The sequence below is a fragment of the Mesoplodon bidens genome (genome assembly GCF_964165515.1).
Source record: "Mesoplodon bidens genome assembly, chromosome: 3".
NCBI classification, from domain to species: Eukaryota; Metazoa; Chordata; class Mammalia; order Artiodactyla; family Ziphiidae; genus Mesoplodon; species Mesoplodon bidens.
Window position 1 is genome coordinate 80823078 of NC_138178.1, and position 18549 is coordinate 80841626.

An 18549-nucleotide genomic window follows, 5' to 3' on the forward strand; every position below is an offset into this window, starting at 1 on the left:
ATGCAGAAATGCACATCCTAATCCAGTTCATAAGCAGAGGTGCACAATGTCTGAAAAATCGAAGCCATAAGAAACTCTTTCAGAGAAAAAGAAGTTAACTGGGGAGATGAACTATATGCACTGCATCGGACAGCCCATTTCACTCTGGAGGCTTCAGTTTCCGCACCTGTAGAATGGAGGCTTGCCCCGGGTGCCATGGTCTTTTGATTCTTAGTCTGACACAACCTGGGTTGCTACGAGCAGGCTCTCTGGGTCTTGAATCAACTATTAAAGGAGGGTAACAGAAATACCTGTCTCCTAAGGGGGTTGCAGGATTAAATCAAATAGAGAAAATGTGAAATGTGCAGCACAGCGCCTGGCTATTGTTACTTCTCCAAGGGGGTGCCAGGCCCCGGGGGAACTGGGGCCGCCCGGAGCGCAGCGCAGCCCGCACCGGGCCTGGTGGCCTGCCCCGCCCACGTGGGGCTGCGGCCCGTCGAATGACTCTGTGCAACGTGTTGGTGGCGGCGGCCGCGGCGGCGGCGGCGGGCGGCTCGGACTCTTCCGGGCGCCGCAGCTTCCTGCCAAGCACCGCGCAGCCGCCTGGCTCCGCCGCGGGAGTAGCCGGTGCAGGCCTCCGCGCCGGTGCGGGACCCAGGGCTCCGCCGCGCTCGCCCAGCCCGACCCCGGGCCGCCGGACCGCACCATGCGCGCCGCGCCACCTCCCGCGCGGCTTCTGCCGCTGCTGGTGCTGCTCGCGCTCCTGGCCGCGCCCGCCGCCCGCGCCAGCAGAGCCGAGTCCGCCGCCCCGCCGCAGTCCGGATCCGAGCGCCAGCCGCGGCCGCCGCCCGGCCCGGGGCCCGGGAACGCCACCGGGATGGGCTCCGGGGAGGCGGCGGGCGGCGGCGGCAGCGCCAACAGCAGCGGTGACGCCCTGGTGACCCGCATCTCCAGCCTGCTCCGCGACCTGCCCACCCTAAAGGCGGCTGTAATCGTGGCGTGCGCCTTCTCCGCCTTCCTCATAGCCTGCCTGCTGCTGCGCGTCTTCAGGTGGGTCCGCCGCCCCTTTGCAGCCTCCGCGGGCCAACTTGCACCGCCAACCTGCTGTCACTGCGCGCCCGCCGCACCTGCGCGCACCGATGCTCCGGCCCCAGCGCCTGGGTGCGCTCCTGCTAGCCTGGGACTCCCGGCCCTGCCCCACAGGGTTGCACTCGGCTGGTTTTCCCTGCTACGCACTTTAGGAATTTTCTCCCCTTCGAACGATATCTCTATCTCTAGCTCTAGCTCTAGCTCTAGCTATGATATGTATCTATATATATCCATAAATATATAAAAAATATTGAATTCCTTTTAACTCTCCACTAATGCTTAACACTATCCATAGCGCTCCGAATTATGACAACCTTACACGGAATTTATTTTTATACCTATTTCACAGATGAGGAAAAATTTTCCGGAAGGTGGCTTATTCAAGTAAGCTCAGTGGTGGAAGTAGGATTTGAACCTTACCCACCTTGCTGCGCCTCCCTCTGTTCCCTCTGAGGGCTTCTCAGGCACCACCTGCTGTTTTTTCTTTTCATCGGTTCTGCTACCAAAAGAAGCAGTGTCTAGCCTGTGGGGACACCTATTGGAGGCACGCGTTGCGCCAGGGATTGGAGCTGGGCTTTAGGATATTTGGCCATCCTTGGTGGCCTCAGTGACTTTCTGCCTACCACCCTGCCTGAATGAACTGCCGCAATGAAGATTTGCAGGGGCATGAGGGATCTTGGAGAGGCTTTTTGTAGGTTGCTCAAGTTCAGGGAGAAAGTGGGAAATTAGAAAGGATGGCCGGGGTCTCTGGAGTAGGGGGATGGAGAGGGCTGCAGGGGATGCAGGGAGGGATGCATTTTCCCCTAATGCCTGGGAAATTCTGGTTTTGCAGGAAATGAACCAAATGTGTCCTGTTACTCAGGCGGGCCTCTGGGAAATCTGGGCATGTGTGTGTCAGTTATTCACAGCCTGTTCCTTCGCCTTCCAAGAGTATACAGTGTGCTTGGGTGTTTGATCAGCTGTTGGAGGTTTGGGGCCAGGGGCTTATGAGCATTTTCAGAGCAGGAGCAGAAACCAGATCTGGAAAGGCAGGGTTGGGAGCTCTCCCTTGAGGTTTGCTGTTGGTTGCTGTGTGACTTTGAGTCAAGGTGTTTCTTTGTGGGGCCATAGGATTAAATGGCAGTGGTCCTGAGAAAATGGAGAAGGGGGAACTGTGGGCCCACATCCCCTCGCCCCATCCCCTGCCCTGGCTCCGGCTACATTGTTTTTCACTGTGCTGATCCCCTGATGTGCAGCGGACGTTGAATTGCCCCTCTCTGTACCCCAGCCTTCCCTCTGCCCTTCATCCTCTGCTTGCAAACTTCAGTGGCTCCCTGTAGCCACTACCTGGATGTGGCATTCAGACCCTTACAAACTAGCCCCAGTGCACCTTGTGGCCATCAGCCAGCCCTTAGGAACCTCCTGTCACTTCTCTCCTGACACTCCCTGCTGCTGGCTTGTGCTCGTCCGCTCCTGGGCCAGTTCCCACTGCACACTTGCCATGACTGCACGCAGCCACCGGGGCCCAGCTCCCATGCTCCGTCCTCTGGGTAGTGTTCTTGGACATCCGAGCCAGGCGGTTGCTTCCTTTTCTGGCCTCCCCCAGCCCTAGCCTTGTGCATCCTCCATACGGCCCTTCTCACGCCAGGCTGGTGGCTCCCACACACAGAAGACAGTCCTGGAGGGTGGGCATATCCAGTACCCATGCCGAAGGACGGCCTGGCCTTCAGCAGATGTGCCATAGTCCTTTACTGCCTTCCTGATTGTTCAGTTGCATTGAACGTTGGTGCCTAGAGCAGCTCTGAGCCTGGAGGTTTGAAACATTTTGCTCAAAATAGGCTGCTCAGCCCACAAGGCGGTGCACTTCTTAAGACGGTATTTGAACTATTTTGCCAGTCTGCTCCGTATTACCCAGGAGCGGGGGAGAAAAGCAAGCAGCATGTGGCCAGATGTGAGGGCACGTGTTTGAGCAGGAGAGCCGGTACTCAGGGCTGGAAGGGATGGGTCCTTGCTGGCCTGTGAGCTGGGTGTTGGAGGAAGGTTCCGACTTCACAGGAGAGGCTGCTTATGGATGTGCCTTCTCTTTCCAGGAAGGCCTTCTTGTTGGGGCGAGTTTCCAGGGGGACAGCTGACACCCCAGTTCTGATGTGGACAGGAACTTACAGCATTTTACAGCTGGGAAGGGCCTTGATGATACACAGGTCCCACGTGCTCCTTTGCAGAGGAGAAAGTTGCATCCCAGGGAGGGGAATAAGTCATCCGGTAGACTCTAGAACACTACAAGTCTGTGGTCTGTACTGTGACCTTTCCACGGGCCTCTGCACGCTCGCTTCATCGGGCTTCCCAAAGGCCTGCTGCTCTGACTGGGCGTCTTCCTTACCTGCTTCCCCTCCTAGCCCCTTAGCGTGCAGTCACCACATCCTGGCCATTCTGCCTCTCAAGTCTCCCTGAGACTGTCTCATCTGGGCCATACCCCTTCGCCCACGGGAGCTTCCCCACCTGCCAGCCCTTCTGCCTGACTCACCTCCCTCCCTCGTGTCTGGAGTCACAGCAGCACCCTTCAGGCTGGTGTTCCTGCAGCCAGCCTTGTCCCCACTCCCATCCATCCTCCCTCGTCTGGTCTCACTCTTCACTCATCCCCCCGTGCGCAGGCTTCTCAGTGTGGTGGCAAGCTGGCTCTGTCTAACCAGGGCCCCGCCTCCCTCTCAAGCCCCCATCTCAGCTTTGCCCACTGCTCCCGCCCTGCTGGACCTTCAGGCGTTCTCCAGCAGCATCTGGTGGCCTTAGCCCTGCATGTCCCTCTGACCCTCTGCTTGGGGTCCCCTCCACCACCAAGACTACGTGGCCAGCTCACTGCTGTTTGCCTGCCTGTGTGTCACCTCCTCCGAGAAGCCTCCCAGCAAGGCCCCCTTCCAGAGCACATGTGAGTTTGGGATTTTCTACATGGGCTCAAGGGTGTCGCTGAACTTACCAGGCAGAGGGCTCCGAAGAGCAGGACTGGCCCTTAATCGTCTGTGCCTCTCTAACGCCTGCTGTGGCTCCAAGCACAAGCTGGCATCTGATAAAGGTATTTTTAGCAAATGAATGAACCCCTAAGTATTTTGCTTTGCTGATGCTTTGCTGATGCTTCTCAAAATGTCCTCTGTGATGAGCTGCATGGCTGATGCTGGGAACCTGTGAGATCGGGACTTATTTGGACAGTGGCCGCCATTTCCTTAACGATGGATACAGAGAAGGGAGGGAGGTAAAGGAGGAAGAGTGTAGTAAGTATTATTGCTTATACATAACCCGTGTGTCTGTTTTCCCTGAAGGAGTCGCTTTGCCAGACAACAGAAAGAATGTGGATCCAAGGCAACTGTTACAATTAGAAGCAAAGAATGTGTATCGTGGTAAGAAAGATATATACCTTTAACCAAGCAGGTCCATTTCTAAGGTACGCACATTTTTTACTGCAATACCTATTCTTTGCTTCTAATTTTATTACTTAGAAGAGGAAGCAAAGATGCATGGCCAATGAAGTCCAGAGCAGTTCTGTTTAATAGTGAAAAGGTTTAAGTAACCTAGGTATCTAACAATTGAGCATTGGTTAACTAAATTATGGTAGTCCTTACAATGAAATACTGTGCAGCTGTGAAAAATGATGATGTTAATATAATACTCACGGGCTTCCCTGGTGGCGCAGTGGTTGAGAGTCTGCCTGCCGATGCAGAAGACACGGGTTCGTGCCCCGGTCCGGGAAGATCCCACGTGCCGCGGAGTGGCTGGGCCCGTGAGCCATGGCCGCTGAGCCTGCGCGTCCGGAGCCTGTGCTCCACAACGGGAGAGGCCACAACATTGAGAGGCCTGCGTACCGCAAAAAAAATAATAAACTCACTATATGCTGTTGAATGAAACAGGTTACAAAACAGCATGTGTAGTATGAGCTCATTAAATAAATAAATAATATATATATATATGAATGTGCAAAGAATTTTTTGTATGGGTGTGTACACGTGTGACTGTGGGAGATTCTTCATTTTGTATTTATTTATTGTTTATGATATATTTCTACATTGTCTGAATTTCCTTTCAATGGACATTTATTCATTTTCTTTCTCCCTGTCTGTGCACTCAGCTCCTTGCTGCATCCTTAGGTGTGTCCTCCTGAGGGCCTGTATAAGAGAGTCTGGGGTGGACCCCTAGGAGTGGGATTCCTGGGTCCCAGGGGTACTCTTACACGGCTTCCTTGAGTATGTACCAGTTTACCCTCCCACCTGCAGTATCTGGGGGTTCTCAGATCCTCCCATCATATCTGACACTTAGTATTGTCTGACTTTCTAAAGTTTTTCAATCAGGTGGGTATGATTGGGTATCTCATTGCTTGCTTTTGCAGATCTCCAGTTCTTACTGAGGTTGAGTAGCTGTCTCTTCCCATACTTATTAATCAATCTGATGTCCCATCTGCAGAATCATTTAGAGCTTTTTCATGTATTGGAATCATTAAGGACAACTGTTTAAATACTGGAGACAAACTTGGAGGGAGGGAAAGGCAGTTTGGAGGCAGAGTGCCCTTGAGCCAGAGTACCTTCGTGTATGTGTGTGTGTGTGTGTGCACGTGTGCGTGTGTGTGTGTGTGCAGTTCTGCCTGGCTCACAGTAGGGCCAGCCTCCCTAGGTCTGTTGCTTGACATGTTTATGAAAGCTGGAAGGAAATCAATAAAGAAGCTGTGTTTAGGAAGTAGAAAACTCCTCCAATTTTTGGATGTTGGAAAGCGTCTCATGGGGTTGCATGGATTCCGGAATAACAAGCATAAGCCAGTGGCCGCTGTTCAGTACCTTTTGCCCCCCATGCTCTCTGAGGTCTGACTTTACCCTTTGAGATCTGAGGGGGAGTCTGACTTTACTCTGTGGTGTCTTATGAACGAGGTGGAGACAAGTTAGAAACTGCCACCTGAAACCACGACTTTCGTTTCCTCCTGGCGATCCTTTCCCCGTCCTGTCGAGTCTCCCAGCTCTCCTGCCCAGGCCACACTTCTCCCAGGTCTCTGTTGGCTGCATGCCCAGCCACTTATTTCAAAAGCTGTGTAAAATCATCTTATCTGAAAGGTGGGTTGTTTTGGTGCTTCCTGGGGGACGAAGAGGAAGACAAATTCTAGGTGATCTGACATTGCCCAGCTGTTGCACTTGGATCAGTGGCAAAGTTGCACGCTGTCATGTCCTGAAGACGCCGGAACCACGGGAGCTTCGTGAATTACTAAGCCAGGTCTTTGAAAAGGAATAAAAACGTTCCTGCTTCTCCTGGATTCCCCAGATCTCCCATTGTCTGTGTATTTACATTTGTCCTAAGAATAAAAGTTATTTAAGAGAAAATATAGAAGCTTAATGCTTTCAGGATTTGGGGAAAGTGTTCTGAAAAGTTTTTAGTTATTGCTCATTAGTATATCAATATTATTTTAATAAATTGGAGCTTTGGGCAGAGCCCTGGTTAGAAAGTTAAGCCCCTTTTTATGACTTTGAGATTGTGGTGCTTGTGTAGCACCAGGAGGTCATTTTAAAAAAATTTTATTGAAGTAGAGTTGATTTACAATGTTGTGTTTAATTTCTACTGTACAGCAAAGTGACTCAGTTATACATATATATATTCTTTATCATATTCTTTTCCATTTTGGCTTATCATAGGATATTAAATATAGTTCCCTGTGCTATACAGTAGGACCTTGTTGTTTATCAGGAGGTCATTTTTGATTGCTTGACCAAGGTTTTGATTTGGGGGAGAAGCTATAGTTGTGAAACATATTTATCTTAATTTAATTTTTACTTTTCAAGTGGGTTTTCTTTTTTCTTTGTTTTCCAGTTTTATTGAGATAAAATTGATACACAGAATTGTGTAAGTTTAACGTGGACAACATAACGACTTGACTTACATATATTGTGAAATGATGACCACAATAAATATAGTGAACATCCATCATCTCATAGATGCCAAAAAAAGGAAAAAATCATTTTTTTCCTGGTAATGAGAACTTTTGGGGTCTACTCTCTTAGCAACTTTCCCATCTCTCACACAGCAGTGTTAGCTATAGTCATGATGCCCACTCCATCCCCAGGACTTATTGGTCTTATTGGAAGGTTGCACTTTCATCCAATTCCCATGGATGTTTAATCTTACACACCACAGTAAAGAAAGTGTTAAATAAATCTAACCCAGCAAAAATCCATATTAAAAAAAAAAAAACAGGGTAGAGAGTATGCCCTTGATGCAGTTTTCCACGAAGTTGGAAAAGAAGTCATAGCGTGTGGGAGGAATAGGGTCCCTCAAGTGGTTCTTTCCTGGGGCGGATTCTGCCTGCTTTGGGGTCATTTAGCAATTTCTGGGGACGTTTTTGATGGTCATGACTTGGGGAGGGGGATGCTACTGGCATCTTATGGGTAGAGGCCAGAGATGCTGCTGGACATCCTACAGTACCCAGGACAGACCCGCTTAACAAAGAATGATCCAGCCCGAGATGTCAGTAGCACAGGTGCAGGCCTCCTGGTTGTCTACGTGAGCAGTTTACCGAACCTTTCTGGGCATCTGCTTCCCAGCACTAATTAAAGTACCTGCTTCCCAGGGCTATTGGGATGTTTGGAATGAGATTGGGTCAATCAAACCCCTGGCTCCCCTTTAAGCAGCCAAGTGTTCTATTGTATTTTAAAAAACGATTCTGAAAACAGATGTAATTTATACCCAACCTTTTGGTCTTGCTTTTGCCTGTAAATGAGGATTCAGCCATATGGCCAAGATCATCAGTCAAGTGCATCTGTTTCTGAGCCTTGCAAATATGAAATTGGTGACTCTTTAGCCTGCGTGAGCCTCCCTGGACACCTAGGACCCATGTAGGGTCCTGCACACAACTGAATTCCCCTGGGGAAGGAGGTGCCTCATGACTGCCCTTATTAACAGGCCTGCGAGGACTCAGGACCTGCCACTGATCCCTTCTATCAAGTTGGAAAGGGAGGAAATTCCCTCTTTAATTTAACCCTGAGCCCTCCGGCTTATTTGGCTTTGCCTGTAAACTCTCTTGCCCATGTACTCATCGAGTTTGGGGGCTTTGCCAACACAGGCCCTTCTGGAGACACGGGGCACATCTAGGGGTGGGGTGGGGGTCTCCAGTGTCAGTGTCTGCATGACATCCTGTACGGAGAGTGTCACAGGAGGGAAACCCTCCCAGATTTAAGCAGAGAAGGCTTCATAGGTTGTGTCTGGGATTTTAGTTTTATGGCTGATGTTTTGGTTCTAACTATTTACAAAGGGAAATTCTGGGACCATGAATTTAGAATCATGTTGTCATGGTTTCACTTTAAAAATCTGTATTTAATCTTCCTGGCAATCTGTCAGGAATCCAGACGATATTTATTTTCCTGAGGGTGCAGGGAGGAGGTAACCCCCTCTCACTGGCAGGTGTGGAGCAGGAGAGGGCCCATGGCAAAGAGCCTGGGTAGGGCTCTTCAGGCCTGGGAGAGCTTCAGGGCCTTGTAACCTCTTGGGTGTGGGGTTTCTTTGCACTGAGAGTGCCACTGGTCTCCCTCCTTCTACCCATTGTACAGATGAGGAAACTGAGGCCCGGAAATGGGAAGGGTTTGTTAAGGTCACCCAGTGAGTGGTGAGTTTGTAGGAAAAGTAGGACTCAAGGCCAGGTGTTCTAATGCTAAGCCTGGTCTTTTCTGGGCCTCCAAGACGTGGTGGGCTGGGTTTTAGCCTGGTCAGTTGGGTCTCCCCAATGCTCAGCCAGGGACCCAGGAGAGAGCATGGCTGAATGGATGGAGCAATCTTATCAGTGTATTTAATGACCCACTGGAAGCCTAGAAGGTGCTGAGAGAACACAGCCGAGGTGAAGGAGTTTCCAATTCAATCTGGGAGATAGGATAATGCCTTTGTATGATTTTACTTGGCAGGTGAAAGGCAATCTAATTCTGTAGGGGAGTCATGTGTCAAATCAACACTTGATAAGTTGCCAAAGGACTTATCAAAGCCCCAGGGACTTTGGTGGGGGACATAGTGGTCAGGGAAGGCATATGGGGATGAGTAGGAGGATTAGGACCCGATGGGGTGGAAGAAGAAGAGGTTCTTCCAGGACCGGCTGGCCGAGCAGGTTTTGCGGTGGGCAGGGTTTGTGAAAATGATCATCTGGAAATTATGGTGACAATAATAATAATAGCAACTAATATTTATTAAGCCCTTACTGTATACCAGCCTCTATGCTAAACATTTTATATGTTTCCTCATTCCTGTGAGGAGTGTACTGTCGGAATCCCATTTTACAGATGAGTAAATCAAGTTGCAGAGTGATGAAGTGTCTTGCTTAAGGCCATATGGCTGGTGAGGGCAGGAGTCTGATTTCCGATCCAGCATTCCTCCCCCACTCCTTTTCCTGTTGCAGCCGGATTTTGGAAGACAGGACTCCCAGCCAGAGGATTTTGGGATTAGTAGTGGGTCAGAGGAGCAAATGGAGGATTTGAATACAGGAGTGTAATGATGAAAGGGCTGCTTTAGTAATGCTGACCCCTTTTGGGTGCTTAATATGTATTTGCTGAGTGAATGGATGAATAGTGATGGGGCTGCCTCGGGGATGCAGGATGGCGGGGGAGACCAGTGGAAGGTGCTGGAAGGATCAGTAGGGAGGACTGGAGATTCGAGTGGGTGAAGAGGAGGATGAAGATGAAAGTGTCAGGAGGACCAGAAGGGCCTGGAGAGGTGGGCATGGTGAAGGGGATGGTCAGGCAGGGGAGAAGCCTTGGTGAGAACGAGGGTGACAGAGATACCACGGAAATGCCAGCCACGCAGCTGGACATCTTGGCTTGCGGTGGCGGGGTTGGGAGTTCTGTCAAGAAGTGACTGTCCCTGAAGTGTGGACTGTCCCTGAAGTGGGGGGGGCAGTGGCGGCAAGGACTGACACCCCCGCGCTTCCCCCACCACGTGGCAGGGACAAGTGGATGCTGAAAGGGTCATTTATGATGTGTGTCCCGAAGCACAGTGACCCCAGAATTTCAAGGCCGTGGTTGTGTCCCCGGGTCCACCAAAGAGTCCCTCTCGGTCATCTTGCCACTGCCCTTGAACCAACAGAGCTGCCCCTAGAGGCTTCCTTCCTCACTTTCGGCCTCGCTTGCCTCTCCTGGCACCTCACAGATGGGTGAAGTGGACCCAACCCTTTGCAAACACACTTGGGAGCTGGAGGAACAGGTCTTGGGGCATTTGCTGTGGCCACATTTCACGTGGCTCCTTAAACAGGTCAAAGCCGGGGCGTGATTATTTTTTCTTGGAAGAATGAGAGTTGGATCTGTCCCTCAGGGATTGAGGGAAGGAAGGGGAAACAAGGGTGGGGGGCAGGTGGAGGCGTAACCCTGAGGAGTTATGAAGAGGAACCCTAAGGCTTGTCAACGGTATGTGGTCCTGTGTGAAATGTAAGCCCGGGGCACGCTGTGCATTGGGTTCTGGAGGCCGGCGTTGCGATCAGTCAACAGTGGTGTCACTTTGTTAATCCTGAGGGGACAGTGCCCAGGAGAGGAGGGGAACAGCTAGGCTGTATAGGTAATGACTAGTACCTCTTCATCGTGACTGAACTGCTGGTGAACAGATCTAGGACCTCAGTTGACTGTGAGTATCAGGCCATCTCTCTGGGCCCATGATTTTAGCTCAGTTATTCAGTGTCACACATGCGTGGCACCCAGGACCAAATAAACCATGGCCAGGAAGCTAAGTCAGAGGTTGCAGACTGACAGCCCACAGATATGTTTTTTGTTTTGTTTTGATCTGCACAGTATTTTTGTTTTCATTTTTTATTAAAGTGCAGTTGATTTACAGTGTTTCACGTGTATAGCAAAGTGATTCAGTTATGCATACATACATACATACATACATATATATATATATATTCTTTTTCAGATTCTTTTGCATTGTAGGTTATTACAAGGTATTGAATATAGTTCCCTGTGCTATACAGTAGGTCCTTGTTGTTTATCTATTTTATATACAGTAGTGTGTATCTGTTAATCCCCAATTCCCAATTTATCCCTCCCCACCTTTTCCCCTTTGGCAAGCATAAGTTTGTTTTCTACATCTGTGAGTGTATTTCTGTTTTGTAAATAAGTTCATTTGTATCGTTTTTTTAGATTTCACATATACGCACGCAGTGTTTTTAACAACTGAGGTAACTGAGAACACTTAAAATTGGGAGCCTTCACATCAAAATCCAGATCTGCTTTTCTCAACAGATGGGAATACTGGAAACGCAGTGCCTCTGTAACAAGGGGGGAGTGGGGGCGGCGGGGAGCTGGGTAGCCACCGTCCCATCTCGTCTGTGTTTGTGAGCGCCAGTCCTCATGTCTCCTTGACTCCAAGACCGAGCATCGGCTGCCATTTGTCACCGTGTTTGTTCTAATGTTTACATCACACCAGGCTCGCTTCACTGCTTTCCTGCGCCTGTGGGCTCTGGGGCGTTTGAGTCATCGCGCTTGACTGGGTGCTGGTACTGGAGCAGAGTGTCTGGCGTGGTGGGAGGACAGGCGTCAGGTGTGGCAGCGCTGCTCGTGTACCTGGAAGTCTCTGGAACACCTGTGTTTGGGAGGGCTTGGCCGGGGCCCTGTTAGAGCTGGGCTGCCTGAGATCCTGAAGCTCTCACTGCACTAGAGGAAAATGCTTTTGTCTCATGTAACCGAGAGTCTCAAGTTGCCCATCTGGAGCGGGGCCAGATGAGATTCAGATCACGCTGGTGTTGGGCTCGTTTAAACTGCTTTAAAAGGATGGTGAGGGCTTCCCTGGTGGCGCAGTTGTTGAGAGTCCGCCTGCCGAAGCAGGGGACGCGGGTTCGTGCCCCGATCCTGGAAGTTCCCACATGCCGCGGAGCGGCTGGGCCCGTGAGCCATGGCCGCTGGGCCTGCGCGTCCGGAGCCTGTGCTCCGCAACGGGAGAGGCCACAACAGTGAGAGGCCCGCGTTCCGGGGAAAAAAAAAAAAGGATGGTGATGGGTAGAGCGCAGGGGCTGTGCCCAAGGCTGGAAAGGGAGGAGGCTGGTGCTCGGGAATTGTACCCTGGTCGCCAGCCTTCGGTTTGCCCCCGAGCCTGGGGCCCATCCCAGGTCATCGCCCTCTCTTGGGAGACATGGTGCTGTTGTCACTGGCTCTCCGGCACCTGCTTCCCTACATGGTGGGGCTGCACAGTGGGTTTTGGGGTCGTGTTCTTTCTCCAAGTTTGCTTGGTTTTCTAGGGAAGGCTCAGTTTTGTCATGTTCTGAGGGGGAAGATGCAGGGTAGAGATCGGAGGTTAAAAACAGGAAAGGCGGGCTTCCCTGGTGGCGCAGTGGTTGAGAGTCCGCCTGCCGATTCAGGGGACACGGGTTCATGCCCCGGTCCGGGGGGATCCCACATACTGCGGAGTGGCTGGGCCCGTGAGCCATGGCCGCTGAGCCTGTGCGTCCGGAGCCTGTGCTCCGCAACGGGAGAGGCCACAACAGTGAGTGCGAGGCCTGCATACAGCAAAAAAACAAACAAACAAAAAACAGGAAAGGCCTCTGTCCTCAGAGCATTGGAAGCTTCGGCCGGCTGCGAAGGCGGGCAGCTAACTCACAGCAGCTGCTTGATTTGATCTCTCCCCTACACATGCCGTTTTCATCTTCTTTATTAATTTTCCAAATGTCAAAGGTAACATGCTCTTTGGAACGAGTAGTGTGGTTTCAGCAGAAAGCTGGTCCTTGAGCCACAGAGCTACTTTAATGGGTTTCACAGTGAAAACAGCTCAGGCGGAGGAAAGGTCAGAGATGCTGGGTTTGGCTCCTAAAGTCACCAGGTGAGCAGGAGACGGCAGGCAGCCTCTGGATGGGACAGGGGGCGCCCCGGGCCTCTCCAGGAGAAGGGTCTCCTGTCCGAGAGGCAGGCCTGACACACACGTGGTCTGTTTAAATTTTTATCTTAATTATCTGCTTTGAATTTTATTATTTTATTTGTTTGTTTTAAAAATAGCTCATGGTTTGAAATTCACGAGGAGCCCGAGGGTATAGTGAACAATCTCCTTCTCAGCCCAGCCTGCCCTTTGGCCACCCAGCTTCCTTCTCCGGATGCTGTCAATTTCTTGTGACTCTTTCCAGAGAGATTTTATTAGTATAGAAATGAATGAATGTGATAGATACACATACATACATATATATCTACCTTTCCTGCTTTTAATGACAGCTTTATAAGGTGTAATTCACATGCCATACAGGTGTCCCATTTAAAGTGTCCAAATCATGGTTTTTAGTACATTCACAGAGGTGTGCACCATCACCCCAGTCAATGATAGAAGACTGTTGTCATTCCAGAAAGAAACGTGAGCTCGTTATCGGTCACTCCCCATCTCCCTCCCAAGCCCCACGGCGGTAAGCTCTGCCACCAGCACCCTAGCTGCACCCGGGAAGTGCGTGACGTGGATAAGAATTGGGTTCAGGGTGAGGGACTTGCCAGGAGGCTCACAGACGAAGGAGTTGCAGGGCTGAGATGGAATCGCACCCCTGGACGTGCAGCCTATGGATCTGACCGCCGCACCCCCAAACTGAACTTCCGACAGCAAATTAACCCGTCCGGCTTTGCATTGTTTTGTGTCTCTTTGCAGGGGAGGGTGGGGAGGGCAGGCCCCTCTCCACGTGGGTCCTCTTGGCTCCCACTCTGCTCCCCAGCCTCCGTGTCTGCCTGAGCCGTGCGCTGGGGCGCATTGGGAAACCAGTTTCCGACCAGCTGTTGAGCGGGCCTTTGAGTAAACAAACCCTCTGGCTTTAGGATTACATTTCAGAGTAAGAGAATTTGAACTTCTCTTCTGTCTAGTTAGAAATGTTTGTTTTGGCCCCAGTGGAACGATCCTTTGTCTCTTCTCAAGCTTCTCTGGTCTTGCTGGGTCCTGTGAAGCACAACGTGGGCATTTACTTAAAAGCACCCTTTAAGTAAATGCCACCGTCTCTTCGTGGAGGCCACTTGGTTAACGGGACCTTGTACCAGAAAAGAAAAGTTACGGCGAAGGGGCCATGCTGTTGCAGATGGGCCAGAAATATCTTTTCCCTTCCTACTTCCCTGAATCTCCCCCTTCTTGGGCGGGGAGCACTGTGACAGTTGTGGCAAAGCTGCCTTCCTGCTTGTGCCTCCCACCCACCCCCAGGTAGACGAGGAAACAGGGCTGTACGTAGAAACACCAGGATAGAAACCGAAGTCTGACTCTAACCTGGGGCTCTGTCTAGAGCCAGTTGCTTCTTTCTCAAACTGTGTCCTCGAGGCTGACCCACTGCCCCCCCGGGGACACTTGGGTGACTGCAGATTCTCTGCAGCTGTGTAGCCTTTGCCTTTTCCTCAGACCGGGATGCTGGTGAACAGCCCTGTGGGAAGATCACCAGGATGTTTGTCGTCTTGGAAAACCTGTTCACAGGTCGCCCTGAGTGAAAACTTTCACGATGTTGTCACTGAGGTGCGTTATATGTATGGTTCTTTGTTTCTAGAACCAGAAACAGGGAAGAGTCCTAGGGTTTTAAAGGATTTGACAAAATGGGAAAATTATACTTACAGTGGAAGGTTTGCTGTTAAAATGTGGGAGAATCCCGAGATGGTGTTTATCATTACAGCCATGCCTTTTTTCCTTCGAGACCCTGTGACAACGGTTAGTGTTCCTTTGTTTGTGTGTGACAGAAAGCCCTGACCAGACTGGCTTCAGTGACAAAGAGAGTAGCATTGTTGGTGTCAAGGAGGGCTGGCATCATAGTAGACTTGGAGCCTGGTCTCTCCCTCCAATCTGTCCTCTACCATGTTGGCTTTTTGTTCCATTTCTAGAAGGTGACGATGCAGCTCTCACCTGGGTGATTTACTGACCCCTTTCCTGCCTGCCTAGCAAAGGTCACTGGCTCCGATTAGTCCCATACTCCCCTCAACCTCCCAGCCATGGCCCCGGGGGTTGCAATACACTGATTCTGACTCAGGTTTAAGTCCCATGGTCCACTCCTGGAGCTGGGGGTGTGGCCAGTGGTCAGGCCTCCTCACCCACGGGGACCATGGAGAGGGGGATTCACTAAGGATACAGATGCCCAAAGGAGGGAGGAGATGGAGGCTGGCCTGCCCCAAACCAACATGTGTCCTGAGGGAGTCACCGTTAGAAAGAGTTTACGAGAAGTCTGCCCAGATCAGTTTGAAATAGGAATGTGTGAGCTGTGGTAAGCGACAAGTTCCAGAAAGTTTGTACCAAGGGCAAAGAGTTTCTTGGGGTTAAAGATAAGTGGAGGCGGAGCCTAGTGGTGGTGTGGAGTGGGCTTGCAGAGGGAGTGAGTGGGGGAACTGGCACCTTGCCTCTTGCCCGGCACGAGGTGGTTCAAGGTGAGCCTCCAGGGAGGTTTATGCTGGGGCAGCCCTTGGTCCTCGGTCCTGGGGAGATCGACCTCTCTGAGCCTCAGTTTCCTCGTCTGGAACACAGAGACAACAGCGCTGCCTTGTAGGGTGATTTATATGTTTTGCATGGGATCTTACATGTAAATTGCTTAGCTGGCACCCGGGAGGAGCTCAACTCTTAGGGACTGCTATTGATCAGAAAAGATGCGTTAGAGCATCCACACTCAGAAGAGGCAGCAGGACTCGGTGAGGTCATACAGGCTTCGAACGAATCTGTTTTCCCCTTATCTCACGTCTTCCTCTCCGAGGCAGGGTGTCTCTGCTCTCTGACCCGGGACAGTGAGGCTCGGGAATCTAAGGGTCTGCGGGAAACGCTGATCGACTATTCATGCATTTCCCAGCTTCTGACTCACACACAGCTAGTAAAGGAAGGGCTCACCTTTTAATTTGAAAAATACATGAGGTGAGGCCCCCTCCACCCATCCCACCCCACGCGACTCCAGTCACACGTGTGGTTTCTCTCTGGCGCAGTCAGTCACATTCTGCCATGGATGAGGCTGAGTCTCTTTCAACTTCTCACAAGTCCTGTTTTTCCCTTATTAACATGTCCAGTAGTGAAATAGCAGAAAGTACTCCTTTTTTGTGAAAGGTATTGTGGCTCAGAGAGTTGATTATTTGAAATGTAATTTCTTCAGCTCATTGTGTCAGAACTGGTGTTTGATGCATGTATGAGGGTTCTTGCTAATGGCCTTTTGGATTAGGCAAGGTTCTGCAGAGAAATGGAACCAAGAGTGTGTGTGTATGCACACATACAGGCTTGAAATCCAAGAAGAGCTATGATTTCAGTTTTAGTCTGAATGCAGGAAAAAAAAAAAAAAAAAGAATGATGTCCCAGCTCAAAGGCAGTCCGGCAAGAGAAATTCTCTCTCACTTGTGGGAGGTCAGCCTTTCTTGTCTATTCAGGCCTTCAAGTGATTGGGTGAGACCCACCTGAGTTGGGGAGGGCAATCTGCTTTACTCAGTCTACCAATTCCAGTGTTAATCTCAACCAGAAACACTCTCACAGGCACATCCAGAAATAATGCTTGAGCCAATGTCTGGGTACCCTGTGGCTCAGTCAAGTCTACACATAAAATTAACCATCACTGAACCTTTGGTGTAATCTTGAGGTTTAAAATTACCTTCTCAGGTGACCTGCTTGGAATGGCTGTCATTAAAGCAAGTAGGCCATGGTGTTCTAGAGGCTGGGCTGTGTTCCAGCTTCTCCCGTGGTAAGTGTTCAAGGGTCTTATTTTAAGCTCAGCAGGTTAATTTTCTCATCACAAGACTCTATGAACAATTAGGAAGAAGGAAGGTGATTTTATGGTTGATGGGGATCCATTTCCATGAAGCAGGGCTGAAGTCAGAGCCTCCAGAACCTTCTCCCAGGGTCAGCAGTCAGTCCTGCTCCAGAGCCAAAGACTAAGCGAGGTTTCAAGTTCCAAGTGCAGGACCAGGTTTATGAATCAGATTTTGCATTTTTCTTTTTTTTTTTTACATCTTTATTGGAGTATAATTGCTTTACAATGGTGTGTTAGTTTCTGCTTTATAACAAAGTGAATCAGTTATACATATACATAGGTTCCCATATCTCTTCCCTCTTGCGTCTCCCTCCCTCCCACCCTCCCTATCCCACCCCTCTAGGTGGTCACAAAGCACCGAGCTGATCTCCCTGTGCTAATAAGCCTCATGATATTTGAAAAACAGTTACATACAAGGGTGACCTTCATCCAGAAATCATCTGGGCGCCAGTCTCTTCGGGCATCTACAGGAGCTTTCTCAAGCCCTCGGGTCCACAGGACGAATCCTATTCCAGCGTTCCGGATGCTTGTCCAGATGTGTGTTGGGAATGGGCAGCCCTGGCACTGGGCACAGTTAATAGAAGGGCAAGTCCGGCTCCTTTGCAAAGCCAGGTGCTTCCTCTGAACAGCTGTGACCCGTCAGGGCAGAGAGAGGAGACTTCTGAGAAAAGTGTGATGTGTGCGTCTGTGTAGATCCGGAGCTTGAGCCTAGTCTAGAGGGCTTGGGGGGTGGGGGGTTTTCCTTGTGGCTTTGTCTTGGGTTGCTTGTGGCATATGGAGCCGTTTCTGGGCTTAAATTTCCCCATCCAGTATTGGAGATTGAATTGGTCAGGGATTATGTCATCTGGGGCAGGACACTAAGATCTGTTTTACTCCTTTGTGGGGAGGTGGAGAGAAAACAAGAATCTGTTGCTTGTGAGCATCTGGACCAGTGGTATATATAACGTAAGCATTTACGCTCCCATACAAAGCCTGCTTCCAAAATACTGTTGTCCCGTGGCCACTGGGGAGGTGACTGGCTGTGCCCCTCTTACCTCTTAACCACCTGGCTTGGTGTTTGCACCGTGCTGCAACGTGTTTGAAATCCACGCAGTTTCACACCCACACCTCTGCGAGCGTGCCTGTGATGAAAGCAGGAAGGACAAATTGCTTTGTAATGAGGCTAGGGGATTGTCAGGCTTTATAGCTGATTTCCCAAAGTCTCTACACAAAGAACCACAAGAAGCAGTACTATAGGTAGTACAGGTTGCTTTAAGCCAAAGGTATAGATAAATATTTATATTTTCTATGTAAACAATCCTTTCACAAATCATGTCTTTGATAAATAATACTAGGTAAGAAAAGAGCAAGTTGCTGTTGCTAAGAAACCCTTACTTGACGGTGAACTTCTGTTTTCATTGTTTTGCAAACTTCTTGAGGAGTTTCTGTGTGCTGGGGACAGAGAGACCCGGCATGTGTCTTTGATGTGGTCTCCAGCTGGGTACGGCTTACAGTGTGCAGGAAGCATGTTTAGAGAATATGATTCTTCAATACCCCATTTATGATTTTGGGGGGTTTGGCTGGTTTCTCATAGAAAGTTTCAAATATTTTTTAGGAAGGAGGGACATCAGAGAATACAAGGCATTTAAGAAAAAGTTCAAAATAGTGCAGAAATAAATGCTTAGAGCATCAGTAGTCATAATAACAGTATTGTTCCCTGTGGCATCATAAACTTTCAGCTGTGCCCTGATCAGTGTCTTGTGCTTCGTGCAGAGGGTCTGACACTGGAGATGGAAAGGCTTGCTCGGCACTTTCCCTGTGGTGCCCAGTGACCG

The 18549-nt window shown here is 50.2% G+C and overlaps 1 protein-coding gene across 2 annotated transcripts in view; it reads left to right on the forward strand.

The window, feature by feature from the left end:
• Positions 1 to 556: 556 nt before the first annotated feature.
• The window catches only part of FAM174B (family with sequence similarity 174 member B), a 33167-nt gene continuing 15174 nt past the window's right edge, over positions 557 to 18549 (forward strand). Inside the window, exons 1-2 of one of the 2 annotated variants that reach the window (XM_081229022.1) lie at positions 557 to 1029; positions 4359 to 4436. In XM_081229022.1, the coding sequence (XP_081085148.1) occupies positions 686 to 1029; positions 4359 to 4436 (422 nt within the window). In that variant the 5' untranslated portion in view covers positions 557 to 685. The remainder of the gene's footprint in view (positions 1030 to 4358; positions 4437 to 18549) is intronic. The other variant, XM_081229023.1, reaches the window with a different exon arrangement.